A 21,481-nucleotide genomic window follows, 5' to 3' on the forward strand; every position below is an offset into this window, starting at 1 on the left:
GCTCTTTTGGTAGCTTTGCAAGCAGCTCTGCCATTCTGAAGTTGAAAGAGGAAAAAGAAGACCTGTCTCTAAAAGCTGTCTTTGATCAGCAAATCTTAATTTCAGTGGGTCAGTGATCACAATTCATGTCAACAATAAGAGAAAGTTCAACCAGGACAGCTTTCTTAACAACACCGGGGGGGGGGGGGGGGATTTCACTCAAATAATGTCATCATCAGTGTGCCTGTCACAGAACCATGGAGCACCCTACTGAGCTCATCTGGTTCTGGGTGCCTAACACCTCCACGGAATCATGGAAGAGATTCATGGTCTTGAACAGGTCTGAGCCTACCGATCTCTCTCTCAATATCCAAGGCCTGAGGCAATCCCAAACCAACACTGAACAAAAAGAGAGTGAGAGTTCACTAACAGAAGAGAGAGAGAGAGTTCCTGAATCGTACTAAAAATACTGAGTCCATATCCAGGGCAATAACCTTCCAATTAAGGTGAAAAAGAGTATCATCTTGTGTCTTCCCACTAATGGCCAAATTAATGTGGCAAGACCATAGGTAGGCACTCTATAAATAAATACATACATATACCTCACTTTATTCCAAAATAGATTCAAGGCAGCCTAAAATTCTATCGTATGTGAATATTTTTTAAGGTAAGGAAACTGGGACGAAGGTCAATTTTAAGTCAGAAAGAATATGACACAGCCAGGAATAAGCTCAGCACACACAGGCTATCCTGGGAAGTAGAGCACTGCTGGGGGGTAGGCGGTATTACAGATTCAACTCTCACTTGCTCCATCAGCCAATGAGAAACAAGAAACACAACTGGTACATGACTCTCAGGTTCCATAAAGTTTAGGTACTTGCTGGCTTTAGAATTTTCTTGGGGATTCTTAGTCCTGCGTCACTCTGGTGCTGCAAAATAAAAGGTGGAATCCTGAACCGAATCTTACTTTCGATTGGCAGCTAATATCGAATTCCATGGTCTCAAATGGTCTGAATATCTATCTGAACTTGGTTCGGTTTCAAGCACACATGATAAACCTGACTAATCTCTCAGATGTGAAAGCAAAATAATGTTGTATAAACAGGTATCCTGTAGATATAAACAGTAAATAAAAATTCATTCAAACTGCTAATATTCACCTAAAACTCAAAAAGAAGTAAAATAGAAAGCATCACCATCTCCTTTTGTTTTGGGGGAAATCCAATGCTAAGTGTTCAGCATTGTGCATCCCATATTAAGTTTAGATCAAAGAGATGGTATGGTCCCTGGACCAAGATCTGACATTGCTGAGTCCCCTGGTGTTGACTCAGTGAGCATCTGGGGGTCTCCTCTTGAGAGGCTGATACATGAATATGACCCAGGTCCTTTCAGCCTCAGCTGCCACCTGTGATGGGGACATCCATACATGGGCAAGGGATGTTCTTTAATGCACATTTTAATTCCTAAAATCCGTCCTATTATTTTCTGATAATATTGCAGCAGACATTTTACACATTTGTGTGACATTTTACTTTCAATAATCTGACAGACATTTCACAGAAAACACTTCTAAAAGGACCTTTTAAAATAATTCACTGGGTTATCCACTATCTCTAATAGCTAACCTTCACATATTAAACCATGTGCAATCATTTTGCTCTTAATCAGATAAACTGAAGACAATACAATGGAACACATTTTGAAATGGTACAATCAGAAGTGGGATTAAAGAACTACACTATTAAAAATAAGTTATATTGGAATCACTACCTATTTAAAAATAGTTATTCCTACAGGGAAATTATTTCAGTCTAAATTATTTGAAAATATGTCTGAAAGCAGCACCTGCAATTTCAGAAAAATGTTTTAATATATGACCATTTCAATATATGCCTCTAGCCCTCAGAAGTCATAAAAATATTATGTAGTAAATGAATTGATATTTTTTATAAACACACCAGGAAAACTTTATAAACAAGTGCTATTGCTAAAAGTTTTCACTTCCGGAGGCTATGTGCTTATGCCAAAAAGCCGTTGATGTTAAAATTCTATTTGAAATACTCTTCAGAGTTGCTTTCAGAGTGAATTACTATTTATAGAAGACCAAGTGCCTTTTGTTTACAGTCATTTTTCACTTCCTCTGAGCAGTTTTACCCAACTAGATCACCCACCTTTTTCAACTAGACTTAGACTTGAATAACTTAGTTTCCTAGAATCTTATAAACCTTCAAAGTCAGGGGTTTACAAAGCTAAGGATATTCAAAGGTTGTACTGCAAGATCTCAAGTCAGTTTCGACAAAGAAGCACAAAATATTCTGAATGATTATATTACTGGAATAATATAGTTTCACATATAACTATTTTGAAAGGAAAAACACTTAATTTGGATATGTAAATGCTGGTATGTTTAGAAATAGTTTCATTATTTTATAATCAGATCTTGTACGTGGGGGGGGGTGGTGGTGGAATATGACATTAAGTGCTTTCAAATACAGGCATGTTGAGACCAATCCGTTCCTCAGAAGTGAAGAAAACAGTGGAAGGAGGTACAGATGAGGACTTAAAAATGAAGTCTAATGTCTAATATGGCTGTAGTGAGGTAAAGCAGAACATCTCTTGAAAATCAGACAATGTGAATGCTAGCTGAATACTAGGTTGACAAAAGTTAAAAGAAAACCAATTCGCTACACCTGATCAATGGTTGTACAATAAAGAAGATGGACTCCTTTTCAAGTCCACAAGACTTTTCTGAAGGGCATGTCTCTTAATAACCTTCATTAACTTCTATTTGGTTGCCTAAGAGCTGTCTCTTACCCAAAAAATTTAACACAGTCCCAATAGAGATTGTGTTTATTTAAGCTTGTTGGAAAAACATTCCTATCATTTCAAGAATAACTAAATATTTTTCATTCACATAGTTAGCATTCCAGACTATGTTTTCCTGCCTCTGTTGATTAGATGAAAATTAGCAGGCCCAGGTCTGAAATATTAGATGCAATTATCTTAGGAAAATTTTGAGACTCCCAGTAATAATGCCCTTTTAGGCATGAGAAGTGGACAGTAGAGGTAAAAAAAGGAGTAACCTATTCCTTCCCATGTCACTTCAATAAGGAAACATTTAGCAGTCAGGACTGCTGAACTCTCTAAAGTCAAGCCAGAGGTTTTTCTAATCATGTGCTTCAGAATCAGCTCTGAACAACTGTGAATATTTAAGGCAATGATCAGCTTGATCATCAAGTAAATTAAGAGCTTAAGGCTAATCTTCATCTGTGTTTGTAAAATTTTGGTCAGAATGGCAGTCTTAACAAAAGTCCAGCACAAAGTGTGAGGCACTATTGACACAAGGAAAAACTTGGATAACCAGTCCTGGGACTTCTAGCTTTAAGCAAGACCAATCGATTCCTCTCTAAATTAACAACTTCCATAAGGTTTATTTTCACACCTGCTTAACTATTAATGTAAGTGATGAATCTAAAAAGCAAAGAAAACCAATCATATGGAATGCACACAATGTAATTCTGTATAGCTATGAAAATCATAAATTTTGAAAATGACATTTTAAACTCAGGGATTTCTTTTACATCCATTTCACATGTTCTAATGTTACTTTAATTATCTATAGATCATTTACCAGAGAAGTAATTTACCAGAGAAGAATCAAAATACTATAAAAAACTCATCAATGAAAAATGTCCAATGCTTAAAGACCTAGGTTAACACAGGGTCATTTGCTAACCAACATGTGACCTTATTTGGGCAAGCAAAAAACAGACTGTGTTATATTTTAATTTCCATTTATGGAGCCAGTTTCCAGGACATTTAGAGTTAAAGGATGAAACAGCATGCCTAACAGTCTTTGAGATATTACGAATATTCTATTATTCTTGGCTTACTAATAATAGCATTGTGTATGGCACTGAAGCAATACCACCCATAAACTGAGTTTTGATCCCTGTTATGTATCAGAATGTTAATAACATGTGACCCATGGCATCTTGGACTTCACTGCCTCTTTGAGGTCAGCCAAACTATGTTTGACTCCTTGCCACAGAAGCAGTAGCTTAATCATTTGGGATACCATTCGGGGAGGAAGCATTTTGGGCAGCGCTACACATATTTTTTTCTTGTTTCAAGGGATTCCCACCAAGATATCTGCCTGGTACAGGCTTTTCTGGCAGCCCAGTGGAAATGTCATTTGAATGCCTGCTTGATTCATCAACATTTATGGAAAAGGATACAGTGCTCCTATGAAATTAGGATGGACAATGAGGACAGTACCCTCAACAGCTCACAGGCCCTCCAGCCCTTTAGAGAAACCCAGCATGCAATCTACTGGGTGAAATGATGCTGAAGTACTGAGCTGCTTTACCAAATCCATACAGGTCAATATATTCCTAACACCTTCTCTTCAATACTGTCCCAAGGAGGACCAGGATTCCCCAATTATGAGGATTCAACAAAGCCAGATAGCGGAAGGAAGGAGGGTGGTTGATTCTAGGGTTCAATCGTATTCCATCCTAAATTCAGAGAGTTAGGAAGAGTCCATGCACGGTGAATCTCTTATTATTTCTCCACTTCAAGAGTTCCTAAGTCTAGGTTAGCAGAATTATTAGGCCCACCTGAAATCAGCTCATATCTGATACTAGCTCTGCAAACAACACCCTTTTAACATTTCTGTGTTTTGGAAAATTTTAAATTAAAAAATTCAGTCAAAGAAAACACATGAACATAGACAGAATAGTGGGATGAACTCTCTCATATACCATTACCCAAGCTTTGAGAATCTACAAATAACTCTAAGACTTCCTGAGAATGGAAATGGATTTTGCTTTGATTTCAGAGGAACAGAAATAATAGAAAGGAAAGTACCCGTTCACTTAACCAAAAGGGTGGAACTTACTAGCAACCCAAGCTACAATATTGAATGTTAACTTGTAAAATATTACCTATGCTGTGCCTTGTTTTTGAAAAGTGATACTCTGGTGTTGGCTCTGAAATGCCCACACAGTCATCAAAATCATCAGCAGGAGATGCCGTCTTGACCTGGCCTGAAGAACCTGCAGGTCACAGTGGGCAGGGTCCAGCCATGGCTCAAGATGAGACAGCAAGCAGATCAGGCCCGACTTTGAGACTTCTAAATGAAATTCTTTATCTCTTCTATCAGGTGTGGCAGCCAAGTTGGCCTCACACCTGTCCATGTCTCATGTATTTTTCTTATTGAGTAATCATGGGCATGGTGTATGCATCTCATAGCCAGAATTCCCCTGCAGGCCCTCCCCAACATCTTATCTTACCTTATGAAATAAACATTCTAATGGAGACACCACCTTATCCTTATGGTCCTTCTGACATTAAACACTGGCTTAGGGCAGCATTTATATCTCATGTTATTGGACAAAAGATACCAAAATGATTCTCAATACCTAATTGTGATTTTAAAAACATTAAAAGCATTTCTTGTCTGTGTAAGTAAGTGAAATAACAATGCAGCGGCACCTACATATGCATAAAGCACGTCTTAAAAGCAGCCTATTACATCTGACAGTGAGCACTGGTCTTGGAAAGCTGGGGAAGCCCCACTTAACCTCTGTGATTCTGGACTTCATGAGTTGAATTGCGAGAGCTAACCACAGATTACAAACCACTCTTGGGGGCTTACATGGCTGCACTACGACGGAGTCAAGGGCAAAGCGCTCACCAGAAGGGCGGACAGTTAATCTGAAACTAATTGGTTCAGCTTGCCGGTAGACATTTGGGCCGACCCATGTCAAACACACTCATGTAACACTCTACTTTCTGTTCTCAAAAATAAGCATTAAATTTCAACTTTTTATTTGTTTGTTTGATCAGGGGTCCAAGTGGCTGTCAGCTTTTTAGGCTCTGGCTAAGATAACTCAATATCAACTCCCTATTTAGGGTCAGCTGAGAAGGAAATCTGTAATAGGTGTTTGGTTGTGATTTATTACACTATTCTTTCCATCTTTTTTTCCCTTACTCATCATTCATTCATCAAAGATTTTTGAGCACCTACTTACATGTCAGGGATTCAAAAGAATATGGTAAATTTGTGCATCACAAGAAGGATGTAGCCTCTTTCAGGCTACTGGCCCACAGAGAGGGACAGGGCACTGTTTGTCATAGAGGCAGTATACATGCAGGGCCTGGAGCCTGGGCTCTGCTGACACACTGTTCTGTCACCTCTGAGCTGCATGACCTTGGGCAAGTTACTTGGTCCCTGAACTTCCACTTCCATGACTGTAAACTGGGATGACAGCACCTGCACCAGAGGGGTGGCATGGAGATTGAATGAGCTGATGCGCTTAAAGCACTGTTCTAATTTGCTAATGCTGCCGGAATGCAAAACACCAGAGATGGATTGGCTTTTATAAAATGGGGGTTTATTTGGCTACACAGTTACAGTCTTAAGGCCACAAAGTGTCCAAGGTAACACATCAGTAATCGGGTACCTTCATTGGAGGATGGCCAATGGTGTAAGGAAAACCTCTGTTAGCTGGGAAGGCATGTGGTTGGCGTCTGCTCCAAAGTTCTGGTTTCAAAATGGCTTTCTCCCAGAACATTCCTCCTAGGCTGCAGTTCCTCAAAAATGTCACTCTCAGTTGCACTTGAGATATCTGTCCTCTCTCAGCTTCTCCGGAGCAAGAATCTGCTTTCAATGGCAGACAGTCTTCAAACTGTCTCTCATTTGCAGCTCCTGTGCTTTCTTCAAACTGTCCCTCTTGGCTGTAGAAAGCTCCCTCCTCCTGCCTCCTTCTGTCTGAGCTTATATACTGCTCTAGTAATCAAGGCCCAAACTGAATGGGTGGGGCCATGCCTCCATGAAAATCATCTCATCAGAGTTATCACCTACAGCTGGGTGGATCACATCTCCATGGAAACACTCAAAGGATTCCAATCTAATTAGCACTGATACAACTGCCCCACAAGATTGCATCAAACAATATAGGTTTTTCTGGGGGACATAATACATTCAAACTGGCACAAGCACTTAGGCCTGGCACACAGTAAGTGTGTAAGAAATGTCAGCTACTATCATTAAATGCCATAAATGAGATAATGCAAATGGCCCTGGATGGGGAAGAAGGCCTAATTCTGGTGTTCTCCCCTTTTCTTTTAATTTTTAAGGAGATAAAGCTGTATCTTTGATCTGTATGCTTACATCACAAATTATGTGCTAGCCCATGCACCTTCCCCCTTAGCTCTTTTCAAGGGTCAGAAAACAAAAACAAGGTGATTGATGAATTAGAGATGTAGAGAAAAGCCAGAAAAGCAGACAGAAAGATCACAACCAGTTACAGATCTGCAGACTCAGACCAGAATGGCTTATCTCTATACCTGAACTGGGTGTTGACACTAACTTGGTAAGGCTTAATCATGAGAGTACTTAAGTGCCAATTTAAAAAGCACTTAGGTACTTGTGAATTCAATTAACTGTCAAGTAACAGCCCAGTCTTTAAGGGCCCCAGGTTCCCATCCCCTATCTTTCAGGAGTAAGCAAGCACCCTATGCTGTCACTTGTAAGGCATGCATCTTCAGTAACAACAAAGTGTTCCCCCCCCCCACCCCCACAGATCCTAACACGCCAAATTTGATGATGCAGTGACTTATTCAGAAAGAATCTAAAACCACAATCCCTGTGTGGGCTCCTTTTCATCTAATTATGTATCTTGGGACTGTTGCTAATAGGGTAAGGGCCAGCACTTGTTATGCAATTGTGTGCAGAGGAATTTACTGCGTGTATAAACTGAATAAATTCCAGTGTTTGTTTCTTCTCTAAATAATTCTGGCCTATTGCTCATTTATTATCCATTAACAACTAGCACTTTTCTAATTTCATATAATCCTTTTGCTATTCTGAAATCAAAAGAAATATTTAAGTATGTTTTTGAATTGCTAAAAAATATTTTCAAATACTTCTGCAAACTTTCATGCACTTCTTATCAACTAAGTGATAAGATGAATTGGACTTGTATTATTCTGTAAGCTTATTATTATTAATAATAAATAACCTGTAATACCATCATCTTCAGCTGTGCACTGTTTCTTGCTTACATACTAAAATGACCCTTCTGTCTTCATATTATATTTTAAAGTCCAAGAGTTACTGGAGAGCAAATATAGTCTTATATGAAACTTACTATTCAACTAAATTAAAAAAAACAAAAAACAAACATAAGCCAAATTAGATCCTTTATTTTCAATCTCTGAGAACAAGGACATGAGGGAGACAGAAGAATTGAGATCAGCAGAACTTGACACATTGAAGTAGAAAAGACACTGAGCTCTTTTGAGGTGGAGGAGACTCCTTAGACATGAGGCTTGAGAAGCTAATTCAAGGATGTGCCCACCTTGGGGTATTCAAACTAGGGAAGTGGTTGGAAGGCCACATCAAAAACACCTGGGGTAGTTTTCAAACTACAAATGATTTCCTCCTTAGTCCCCTCCCACTCCTGCTTCTCTCCAACACAAGCCAAACGCCAGAGACAGAGACAAATAAGGGAAATAGAAATGGGAAGCACGAGTTAACTGAGACGGCAACTGGAAACAGAGGAAGCAAACAAAAGCGCAGCTAGATCCAACAAACTTCAATTTATTCCAGCTCAGTCACATAATGGCAACCGATCTTGGGGGAAAGTATCTCAATCTCTCTAAACCTTAACGTCTTCATCTCTAAAATGGGATAATAAAGCCATGCGCAGAGTGTTGTTGGGAGGATTAAAGGCAATAGGGTATGAATGCAAAACACTTACCCCATAAGACTTCAATATGGACACACCTTTTCTCCTGGTTGATTGAAAACTTATTCCAAATATTTTTTTTGAAGCTGACTAGGAGCTATCTCATTTGTGTCCAACACTGTACCTGGACTAAGGAGGTTCTTAATAAAATTTTTGGAATTAATGGCTGACCAAAACTATAACTCTTTTCTCAAATGGTGAGAGATTAGATTAAAACTCTACTGCAGATGTTGCACAGTTCAAACTAGGAGACCACACTAGCAATCACTCCCTATTCAGACATCCACATGAGGTAAGAATAAATTAGTCAGTTTCTAATAAATACTAAATTTCCATGCACCAACTGCGTCCTTTCTCCATTCACCCTAATGTACATGCTAATGCATGCATAGGATTCACCTTCTTTTCATTTACTTTTGGGGGAAAGTCCCCATTTTCTTTTTTGTAACAATTCTTTTTAGGCTTATTTTGACTTCATGATGCAAGATTCATAAAGAGCTAGTGTTTACTGGAGTATGTATTTATGCTTTTAATTTTTCCTTCAGTACCGAGCTGACAACAAATTGTTCCTACGTCTTAGGAATAGGTATTCCCACCGTTATCTGCCTCAGTAAGGTGTGCCTTCCTATAAAACTCACTGTACAACCATTATTAAGACTTCTGTGCACTTCTTATTCCAGCGCTGAAACACTGCCTTTAGGGGATGGGAGGAGTATACGTGTGAGGGGGTGGGTGATTTCCACGAAACTGGTCATATGGAAGCTATAAAGTTTTGGAGTGTGGTGGCTGCACTCTGAGTAGAGTAATGATGAGGGAATTGGTGATGTCAATAGAACTAGAGGCTTTCAGCTTAAATTTTTATATGATTATTAAGGTCTTTAATAAATCTAACCCCTCAGAGGTTAATGAAGCTAGTCAGGAAAAAAGCCTAGAGTTTTAGGTAGAAGCAAAGACTTCTTGATACAGGGCTTAGTCTATCTACTTAGCCAAATTTCTGAAAAGACCTATCAGTTTCTTAGTATCTGTTTTAAAAAACACTCTAGAAGGATCCATCTTTAACGTATTAATTTTTGACCCATTTTAAGCTAATTTTACTATGCAAATATGCTTAACGATGGATACTTTCTACTGGATCTGTCAGTATAAACAGTCAAACTCATGTCTGTGCTAACAGAGAATTAAGGAGAAAGCATCCCGCTTCTACCCAGGATGGAAGAAATGGACTGGAATCCGGGTTGGGACAGAAAAACTAGTTAGTCCAGGATGCCCCAGGCTTCCCTCTATAAAACAGGAAGAGAGGCAGCAAATGCAGGTAACCAAGACAGAAGTAAAGCGTTAGAGGAACTGCAGAGCCACACCCATCACAATATAAGGAGGGAAAAGGATGACTTAGGGCACCAGGCAGCGCAAATTGCCTTTGACGGTTCCAGTTTTTTCTGCCAACTGCCAGGACTCTTGGGCTTATGGAATTATTACAAGTAAAACATGCTATGCTTGAGTCATGGGTCTTATTTCCAATTTTATTTCGTTGCTTTGACCTTTGGATGTTAATTAGGCTTGAAATGAACAGAATTAAAATGTGTATATCCGTATACTGTAAAGTATTTAGATAAGCATATCTGCAATGGTAAAATAAAGACCATACTCTTCTCATTTTAAATCTGCAATATTTCCCCCAAATGATTAGTTTTGGCTGTATAATAAATTCATCTGCAACTGGTAACAGCATGAAGCAGACATTATGACTGAGGAAATAACAAAATAAGAACATACTGGTAGAAGCCTATCCAACATGAGACATTTGCCAGAGACTTGTTAGAATCAACAAGGTTTTTACCTTCACATACGGGGCAGCATTCCCCAGGCACTTTTACGGGGTTCATGCAGCTCTGTCCACAGGCTGTTGCCACGCAGTGGGGTTCTCCATTGATACACTGGCAGAATGTGCAGTCATCTTCCCTCCACCGGTCTCCATGGGCCCGGATCTGCCCATTGGCATAGCAGCCAGCAGGGTTATTAAAAGGATACACTGGATCTAAATGAAAACATGAATTCAGAGTAAGACTGAGGGTATTCTAAATCCTACCCTGCCTGTACCAAAAACATTTTTTTTTCAGTTTCCAGCCAACAGTTCTTTTCCAACTGTGATCAGCAGCAGCTCAGGGTTGCATGAGGTGTCTCTAGGGGTACACGCAAAAGCAGTTGTCATATGGAATTTTTATCCATCCACCCTGAAGCTGCAGTCACAGAGAGGACTGGTGGCATAAAAACCAAGATGCAGCTATTATAACTTCACAGGGTTGGAAAACTTTGTGGATGGAGGTGTGGGTTAGTAATAAGAAAACATTGCTCTGGCAATGTCTTCTGAGTTGCTAATTTAAGTGTTTCTCATACCTCAATTTCACCAGCTGTAACAGTGGAAAGGATAACGCCCCACAGTAACTTAAGAATGATACTATTACTTCGAGGACTAATTGAACTCTCTCTTACCAATGCCTGCAGGTCCATGTGGGTAAGAGTATGGAGTACAGAAGGCCCTTGCTGTGGCCTTGTTCAATGCATGGCTGGCTTAGACATACTAGGGTTCAGTGCTTGTGCCCTGGAAGGAAGGTTGGGAACCTTGGCCATTTTTCTCCCCATGAACTGGGCAGCCAAGTTTGGGGGACAGAAGTAACCAAGGCTATTGTAAAAAAGAAAAAAGCTTTCTGAGGTTATTTACAAAGGGCATAAATACTTCATGTAAAATCCCTTAGGTGTCCTTATAATGAGAGCAACTAGATAAATCACTCAATTTTCTTTTACAGAAATACACAAAAAATTGACCTCAACAAACAAATGCCGCTGTCCCAGCAGGAAAGACCAGGCAGTTTTGAGTTTGGTCTTCTTTATTCTATGGAGGTATTATAAGAAAGTCAGAAGCACAAAGATTCAAAATAATGTAGTCACAGCTTTAGAAAGGTAGTCTGCCAGATATGGAAGAGGCCAGAAGACCTGACACAGATAAGACTTTTTAGATTCCTTTATGAAGAATATTATACTGCATACTTAATTCTACTTTGAGCCTAGATCTGAATTCCAGGAAGTGAGACAACCAAATCTGTGCCCAGGAAACCCATTATGATTATTACATAGAGGCTCGTATCTATGTTTTTACACCATCATCCACTCATAGTTTCAAAGACTATAGCAAACTGGGGGCAGCCAGGCAACAAATCAACTGGGAAAGTTACAAGTTTGATGTGGATTTTTTTTTTTTATATATGTAGTGACACATAACACTTTTATTCTGTGTTGGATAAAATAATTTCTAATGGGAGAAAAAGACTTCATTGCTCAGTGATGGGAATATAATTTTACTTTAAAAGTTTTAGATCCTCAAAATTATGTGGCAAAGGTAGCTCAAACATTTAAAAAGAAAGGATTTTAGGAAAGTGGAAAAAGGCAGGGAACATGGCACAGCTCTGCATCCTCCCATTTCGTGTGCAGCCATCAGGACATGGAGAACTGCAGCCTCCAGACTAATCTGTCTGACTTCAGACTGAAGAGCGGTGACCCAGCCAGGACAAGGAGGCTCACACAACCTTCCTTTCTGGGGAAACGGTGAGGTAGGGTTGGAAGGACATCAGATGCATAGACAAGTGTGGGAGTTGTAAACTCAGACAAATCACGTGACTTCTCTGAACTTCAGGATCCTAATGTTTAAAATGTATAGGTTGTAATGAATGATATTCAGAGGTAACATTCTGGAATGTTTATTATTTACTAATGACAGAGATGGGAAAGCAGGATCTGTCAGAGGAACATGGAAATATCACTATTAGAGGGAAGAGGGGAAAATATAGAAAGCACGTTCATGAGAGCCATGCCTGGTGTCCGGCTGGGTGGGGAGCCGATGGGAATGGCCCCACTCTCACCTCCACACATTTGCCAAGGAGCAGCAGCTGTGTCCTGATCCCAACTGGAGGGGCACCATTCACGAGGCAGGGCTGGTTCCCCTCCTAGCAGACTAGCTGAGACTGTCAGTGACCAGGGTTGAGAACCAGAGAGCACGTGGTGAGTTCTAATGTCAGGTAAAGAGAAAAGCCCCGGGACTTGTAAAGGAACTGCTGGAACTGCAGGGGAGGAATAGAAAGCACTTCCTGAAAATCTCATGTTGACTTTGGGAACAGGTGATCTGTTTGTTTTCTACACCCAGGCCAGGGCACAACTTCCCTGGGGAAGTGTTCTCACAATCTACCTGGCAATACTAACACTAAAGGAAATATAAGTTCTGAAGATAGACCATGTCATGGGAAGGGAACTTCTTTAGTATTTCCTCTACTTCTGGATGGGATTGAATTAGGTCAATTTTGATCTTAAAACTCTGAACCATTTATACTCCTATTCATCTTAAATCAGTACCTTTTCTTACCTTCACAAACTGGGCAGCACTCCCCTTCGGGGACATAGTACCGCTCGCAGCTCAGCTCGCCACACTGGGCAGTGAAGCAAATGGAAACACCCCCTTGGCATCGACAGAATCGACAGTTGTCCATTCGAAACATATCTCCATCATAATATTCCACATTGTTGAACACACAGGCTGGCTTTGTTTCTGAAAGGAGTTAAAACAAACAAGGTACATTGAAAGTCATTTTTGAGTAGTGTGCTTTTATGATTTTCAAACAGCCTCTAGAAAATTCTGATAGCAGGAATTCATAATCTGATGGAAATTTACTGAACTCAATATAATTTTATTTAACAAAAGCAATAAAGCAATGTAAAGTTAAATAAAATAAACAAAACACATTATCATCCTTTTTACACTAATGAATAGACATTCCTCCTTAGCAAAATCTGCACTGACTTCCTCTTATCCCAATAAAGGTAACCTTTATGACCATGTAACTCACATATCTGATATGTGCCTTAAAGGTATTACATTTGTTTTGTTAAATAAATCATTCTGTACCTCAAACATAAATGATGCTGACTCAATATTAGAGGTTTTGCTCTGTCTCAGAAGAAAAAATTATTGAGTCTGTGTTTGGAGGTGATGTTCATGTGTTCCTTCATTGTTCTCGCCTAACTTCTTTTTTCTCTCTATCTGGTTTAATAACCTACAATTTTAATAGCACTTGCTCTTTAACAAAACATTTCTCCATACACCATACCTTGCTTAAATCCTTATAACAAAGGTCTGATGTAAATATCATTATACTGAGTTTAGAAGTTAAGAAATCCTAGGTAAATTGCCCAAAGTTACATATCTAGCAAATGACAAAGACAAAAACAGTAGCTTTTCAACTAAAACCATGTGCTCTTTGCGCATGTTTCAAAGTTATGTTTTGCTACGAGTTGGGTTTTGCTAGGACTCTCCTCATAATTAATACTTTAAAATTTTTCCTTGCCCTGAAACATTCTAAGTTCATTCTTTATCCCTAAATTTGGTTGATTTAAAAGCACTCCCACCAGACAAAGACATCACAAGAAAACAAAATTATAGACAAATATCTCTTATAAATATACACCAAAAAAAACACCTTAAAAAAAAATTGCAGACTGAATCTAGCAACATATCAAAAGGATTATATACCATGACCAAATGGAATTTATCCCAGAAAACAAAGTTGATTTCACATCCAAAAATCAATTAATGTAATACACCATTATCAACAGAATAAAGGACAAAACAACATGATCATCTCAACAGACCCAGAAAAAGTATTTGACAAAATTCAATACCTTTTCATGGTAAAAACACCCAACAAACTGGGAATATAAGGGAACTTCCCCAACCTGATAAGCAGAATCTATGAAAAACCCACACTCACATTATACTTACTGGTGGAAGACTGGATGCTTTCACCCGAAGATTAGGAACAAAATTAGGATGTCTGCTCTTACTACTTCTATTCAGCATTGTACTAGAGGTTCTAGCCAGGGCAATTTGGCAAGAAAAAGAAATAAAAGGCATCCGGAATGGAAAGAAAGAAGTAAAACTATTTCTATTTGCAGAACACATGATCTTGTATATAAAAAATGCTGAAGAACCCACGAAAAAAATTATTTGAACTAATAAAGTTTAGCAATTCCATAGGGTATGATTTCAACTCCAATAAATTGTATTTCTATATTCTAGCAATGAACAACCTGAAAACAAAATTAAGAAAACAATTCCTTTTACAATAGCATCAAAAGAATAAAATACTTAGGAATAAATTTAATGAAATAACTTGCACTCTGAAAACTGCAAAACAGGTATGAAAGAAATTAAAGAAGGCCTTTATAAGTGGAGAAACACGCCATGTTCATGGATTGGAAGACAATATTGTTAACATGAAAATATCCCCCACGCTGATCAACATATTCAATGCAATCCCCATCAAGGTCCTAGCTGGCTCTTACAGAAACTGAGAAGGTGGTCATAAAATTTGCATGGAAATGCAAAGGACCCAGAATTGCCAAAAGAATCTTGAAAAAGAACAAAAATGAACTCAAATGAACCACAGAGCTATGCACTAAATGGTAAGAACTGAACTATAAATCTGTTATAAGAAAAACATAGGAGTAAGTTTCTGTGACCCTGGACTAGGCAATGACTTCTCAGATATAAAAACCAAAGGCAAAAGCAATAAAAGAAAAAAATAGATAAACTGGTCTTTATCAACATTTTGCTTCAAAGTATACCATCAAGAAAGTGAAAAGACAATCCACAGAATGGCAGAAAGTATTTGAAAATCACATGATAAGGCATTTTTATCCAGAATAAAGAACTTTTACAGCTCAACAGTAAAAAGACAAATAACCCTATTTAAAAATGGGCAAAAATCTGAACAGACAATTCTCCCAAGAAGACAAAGAAATGACCAGTAAGCACATGAAAAAATGCTTAATATTATAAGCCATTAGGAAAATGCAAATCAAAATCACAATAAGATACCATTTCACAGCCACTACAATGGCTATAATAAACAAGAGATGTAATAACAAGTGTTGATGAGGATGTGGAGAAATTGGAATTCTCATACATTGTTGATAAAAGTGCAGCTGCTTTGGAAAACCGTTTGGCAATTCCTCAAAACATTAAACAGAGTTACCATATGACTCAGCAATTCCACTTCTAAGCATATACCCAAGAAAACTGAAAATATATGTGCACATAAAAACTTGTACACAAATTTTCATAACACCCTTATTCATTAAGGGCCCCGAAATAGAAACAACCCAAATGTCCGTCAACTGATGTAGGGATAAACAAAATATTCCATACAAATGGAATATTATTTGGCCATATAAGGAATGAAGCACTGATACATTCTACAACATGAATGAATCTTGGAAACATACTAAGAAGCCAGTCACAAAAGACCACATGTATAATTCTATTTATATGAAATACCCAGAATAGGCAAATCTCTAGAGACAGAAAGTAAATGGCTGCCAAGGGTTGGGGGTGTTGGAGGGAAATGGAAAGGGACTGCTAGGTTGGGGTTTTTTTTGGAGTGGGGGAGGGGCGGTTGACGAAAATGTTGTAAAGTTGATTGTGGTGATGGCTGCACAACTCTATGCACAACTCTGAAAAACCACTGGACTGTACAAATTAAACTGGTGAATTGTATGGTATGTCTCAATAGAGCTGTTAAAACAAGTTCTCAGAGCTGAGGCACTCTATTCAATAACGAGGGGAAAGCTGGATTACTATGACCCCATCTTTCACTGGTTCCTCTGTCTCTCCCAACATCATCTTAACATCCCCTTGTATTTTCAAAGTACTTTCAGAGACTTTCACTGCAGTTCAATTTGAGTTTGAATAATACTTTACATTTGTATTGTATTTAAGAATTACTTTCTCATTCCATTTTATAACAACCCTGGTGGGAAAACAGGGCAAGTACTAATCTCCATTTTTTAGCCGAGGAAAATGAAACGTAAAGATATTAGGTGATCTGGCTGAAGTCACAAGATGAGTATGAGAAGAGTTGTGTGTGTGTGTGTGTTTATACAAGCAGTAAATGTATGTCTGAACTTCCTTCTTAGTGCTATTTGGATATAATATTTCTTTTTTTCAGAAAACTAATGTTATATTATAGCTCAGAATTCTTTTCTACACCTTTAGCCAACATACTAATCTGGGCTGGGATTGGAAGGAACTGTACAGCCGTACAGCTAGACCACAAGTTCCGAAGTGTAGAAAATGGAACTGGCAAGCTGTGGAGTAAGGCAAAACACTATACTGTAACAAAATGCTGACATCCTTTCAAAAGGAAAAAAATAAAATAAAACTTATAAACCAATCAACATTAGCTACATAGTTGAATTAATCAACCACATCTATCATGTAGGTGAAGCCACAAATGTTGGTGGGAAGTTTGGGGAAGTGAGGAGGGAAGAAATCTGGTTACGAATAAAGCTGTTCCAGGTGAACTGCTTTTTATGGTGGGGTGTGCAGATGCATAAGGGAGAAGGGATGGAAGTGATGAGAGGACTGGGCAGTTAGGTTTCACTAGCTATACAAAGCACAGGGAGTAAAGGAGTGGGATTTAGAAAGATAGAGAATATCAAAAAACATAGCTTAGAAAACACATTTATCCTCGAGGGGAAAAAAGCCACACCCCATAGTGAAATTTCTTTGATGTGGAGAGAAATTTAAAGAGGCTCTTCAGGTAAGTGCATCATAAAAAGGCTAGCCGTGGTCTTTGAGGAGCAGTGGTCACTCACATCACCTGTCGGGGTATAGATGTAGATTTTAGAACAGTACAGAGACTTGCCACTATCTTTATAAGAGGACAATTTACATACATGTGGAGAAGAAAAATATTACACAGAAATCATTTAATCTGTAATTTGTACTTGTCAATGTAGAGAGGCATAACTGTCTTTTTAGTGATTTTTTTATGTGTTTTGTGTCTGCCCAATTAAATTTTATGTTCCTAAGCTCTGGAATCTTCACCTCACGTAAAAATTTCAAGAGTCACAAAAACAGACTGAAAACACAGATACAGGACTCCTGAAAAAGAGCTTTATAGTAGAGACTGTTAAAAACAAAACAAAACAAAAAAAAAAACTCCACTGTCTGCCAAATTACACTGACTGGCAGATAGTGATAGGTATGTAATTTTATCTAAAGAAAAGACTAAATTGTAGGAACTTCATAACCAACATGAGAGTGGAGAGAAAACTCAGCTACACTTCCACTGCTCTTCCTCTTCAACCTCTCCATAGGAAGTGGCTAACAACGTGCCTCTAGTCTTACCTCACTGAGGGTGAGCTGTATAGGAAGCAAGTAGGGTAGATGTCAGAAGACAACTGTATGGGAAACCTCTGAAAATCTCTCTGTAAGTCAACAACAAACTGATGTCATCATAAAGATAGGGTATATGGACTCCCAAATACCTGAAGTTCAAAAAAACCTTTCCTATGAGGGGCAAGAGAGGGTGAGTGTGTGCTAGAGCACACAAGCAGATACAGATTCAGCACAAGGAAAGGAATCATTCTTTATAAAGCACTGCAAAGGACTGTGTACCACTCTTAAGCAAAATTAGCTTAATATGGCCCCAGGTGACATACTGAGCAGCCAATTTCTTCCAAAGTGCCAGCTTCCCTCCATTACTGTAGCACAGCAGATACTACACCCTTAGAAACTCAGTATAATGAAAAAGTCTTAAATGTTTTTGTACCAGTTTTCTTCTTAACAGACCACAGGTCTGGGTTTTTCTAGACTAAACTTTACCTGAGGAGTATGCAGACTTTGTGCATGGCTTCTCTGTGACTGGGCAATTTTACACGTTAGCATCTGAGAGAGAATTCTGTCATGGGCAATGTAAGATCATTTCCAATTTGGATTCACCTTTTATATGTTTGAATAAAGCAGGAACTAATTATTGGGTGGGCAGTTAAGACTTTATAAAGACTCTTGGTTATGAATAGGCATATAAAGTCTGCATTTTAATAGTTATAAGGTGCAGAGCACTGCAGGGACAGAGATCTGACACGTAAAAATTTCGAGAGGCACAAAAACAGACTGAAAACACAGACTTTTTTACACTGGTTCTCCTTCACCTGCACGTTCTTCTTAACCACGTAAAACTGCTTTCCCATGAGCTTGCTGTTCACAAGTGACGCCTCCCTATTCTCAGACCAGCTGCCCACATCTACCACTCTCGGTGCCACTGGGAACAGGAGGACAACGTTCCTCTTTCTTACTAATGACAGGTTTCTACTGTTGGATGAGGACGATCCTCAACATACACCTGATCCTGCTAATGATAATGTCATAAAGAAACTGTTTAGTATTAAATATTGTTAAATCTAAAAATATTTTTGGTGGTTTTAGCTGGTTTACATCCAATAATACAAAATCACAGACTAATTTATTTACTTTCTTGGTGAGTGTTTGATGACCACAACATGCTAGCAGAGTCTGTTATTAGCTGTGACACTCAAACTAAGATGCTCCATTTTATTTAAATTTTTATGCATATATTGGACAACTGGTCTCTAAGCAGCCAACAGACTGCTTCCACATTCTATGTCTGGGATTTCAAACCCAGACGGCTCCAGGAGTGAGAGAGGTGGACCAAGTATAAGACAACAGGGAGTGCAGTTACAAAACAGAGTATTTTTACTCTAAGAGTGGAGGCTATTATTCAGCTCAACTGATTGTTGATACAACATTTGTTTGTGGGCTGCAGCAGATGTAGAGATTTAGGGTCATTCCACCACTTTGGAGGTCTACTTCTAGGTGTTAATTTTGACTTCTAAATTCACAAAAAGGAGCTCAACTCTATCCTGCTACTCTGGTTTCTAAACAATAGGATTCTCCTTCAACCAACTCACAAGTCCTCCTTTAGGCCCTTGCCAGAGAATGCAGTCGTTACCCCCCACCCCTTCCCCAGCAAACAGGCAGAGAGAAGTAATATTTATGGAGAATGTCCTCTTCATTTATTCATCCAGGCTTGCTTTTTCAAAACTCAGGAGTTCTTGAGTTCTCCATGAACTTCATTTTTCTAGTCTTGTGTTTTCACTTCAATGCTTACCTTAAAAAAATTACGTAAGCATATGGATCATCTGGAAGGCAGGTGGGGAACTAAATGCATCTGTGCCATCTCACTGTAAGCATCTGGGATTAGTTTTGTTAATATTCAATGTATTGTTTCCTGAATGAGGGTCTCTGGAGCTATGCCTACATATTGCGGAGAGCTCGAAATAGACAAACGTGCTCCAGGCATCTAGGTTTTAACTGTTGTCACAATGACCTATCAGAATCACTTTCACTGGGCTGCAGTTTAATATTTTGTTTTGTTTTTTATTGAGAAGAACAGCAACTGGATACCTGTTTCTGCATTTATGGTATTGAGAACATGATCCATTTCATCATTCAATGCTCTCTTTTTTAATTTCCATGTGGGAAATTTCCATTAGAGAGTGTGTCATCTTATCCAGTATGCTGCTTTTTCTCCTGCTAATAAGAATTGTGTATCTGACCCTAACTGACCCTGTTTCCTTTTTCACTTTGATGGCCAGGAAGCTGAGAGTCTAATTTGATGTTTAACTCTAGACATCATGGTACACAGATACTTTTGGCCTGCCTACCTGTGGGCTCTTTTTTCTGGTTTTCACTTTCCACTTTTACGTAGAACTCTGTGGCTCTGATTCTCTTTTCTCATTAATGTTTTAACACTATGTTATTGTATCTGTTCTCACTGCAAAGTTGCCTCAAATCCTTTATGGATAAGCAAGGTATTAACATAGATAGACAGATAGATAGAGAGATGGATGAAATAATAAATCTTTACTTTCCTAGGTGATGAGAATGGGCCTTTAATATGCAGTATCCTTTAACGGGCACCTTATGACAACAGCAAGAACTTCCCAGGGCACTAGACGATACATATATTTACACATACTCACATATCAATAGAGGGGTGTGGGAGGAAGGGAGATGGGTAGGTATACATATATGTTAAAAGAAGTAAAATACAGACTCTGAGACAGAATGTCTTTAAACATTATTCTGTACAATTAAATCTTCATAGTATGAAGTCAACTCAAATGACTTACATAGTGATATAGATGCTACCGGAGGGCAGGAAATAAAGCAAAGACCACACCACAAGTTTATGGTGGCAAAAAGAAGCAACCACTAGAGACACCATGACCGTGCTTTGTCATGTCAACCTTTCCTCATGGCAGATGACAAGTCCTCTTCCTGGAGTTGGGGTTCCATAATAAGTGAGGCTTTGGGGGGTGAGCCTGAAGATTAATTCAAGGCCACTCAGGCAGGGCTGCAATTATTAACTGTCCAGGTCACATCAGATTGGAGCAAGCTAATGTCTTGATAAGAAAGGCATGATAATTGGGTTTCTATGACCAAGAAGCAAAGAGAGGCTAAAGGCACTCCTCTTTCTTTACCCAGAGGAAATAGCAGCAAATTTTATTACCAGGGGTGATATTTCCAGGGAACAAATGATTAAAGTGCTGGGCAATAAAAAATGGAAGATTTCCACAAAGTAACTCCTCTGTGGCCTGGTATTTAAGTGCCGCCTCTAGAGGAAACCAAGATAACAGGAATCGGATAACAAAACCTGGGCGCCAGATAATATGCTAATGTCCAGAGACCCAAAGATGCATGTGATATACACCCTGTCCTCAGGCAGGTCACAGTCTATAATGGAAGAGAGACCTGAAAGCAGGTATTTGTAGAACAGAGTGGTGACTGCTGGAAGCAAGCACGCTGGAGATGCAGGGGGACCCCAGGGTAAGGA

At 38.9% G+C, this 21,481-nt stretch overlaps 1 protein-coding gene across 5 annotated transcripts in view; it reads right to left on the reverse strand.

The window, feature by feature from the left end:
* The window catches only part of CRIM1 (cysteine rich transmembrane BMP regulator 1), a 222,569-nt gene that overhangs the window by 82,546 nt on the left and 118,542 nt on the right, over nt 1-21,481 (reverse strand). For all 5 annotated transcript variants that reach the window (XM_037807087.1, XM_037807086.1, XM_037807085.1 and 2 more), the window contains 2 exons: nt 13,147-13,329; nt 10,573-10,770 (listed from right to left, as the gene is read on the reverse strand). In XM_037807087.1, the coding sequence (XP_037663015.1) occupies nt 10,573-10,770; nt 13,147-13,329 (381 nt within the window). The remainder of the gene's footprint in view (nt 1-10,572; nt 10,771-13,146; nt 13,330-21,481) is intronic.

Source organism: Choloepus didactylus, chromosome 17 (assembly GCF_015220235.1).
Source record: "Choloepus didactylus isolate mChoDid1 chromosome 17, mChoDid1.pri, whole genome shotgun sequence".
NCBI lineage: Eukaryota > Metazoa > Chordata > Mammalia > Pilosa > Megalonychidae > Choloepus > Choloepus didactylus.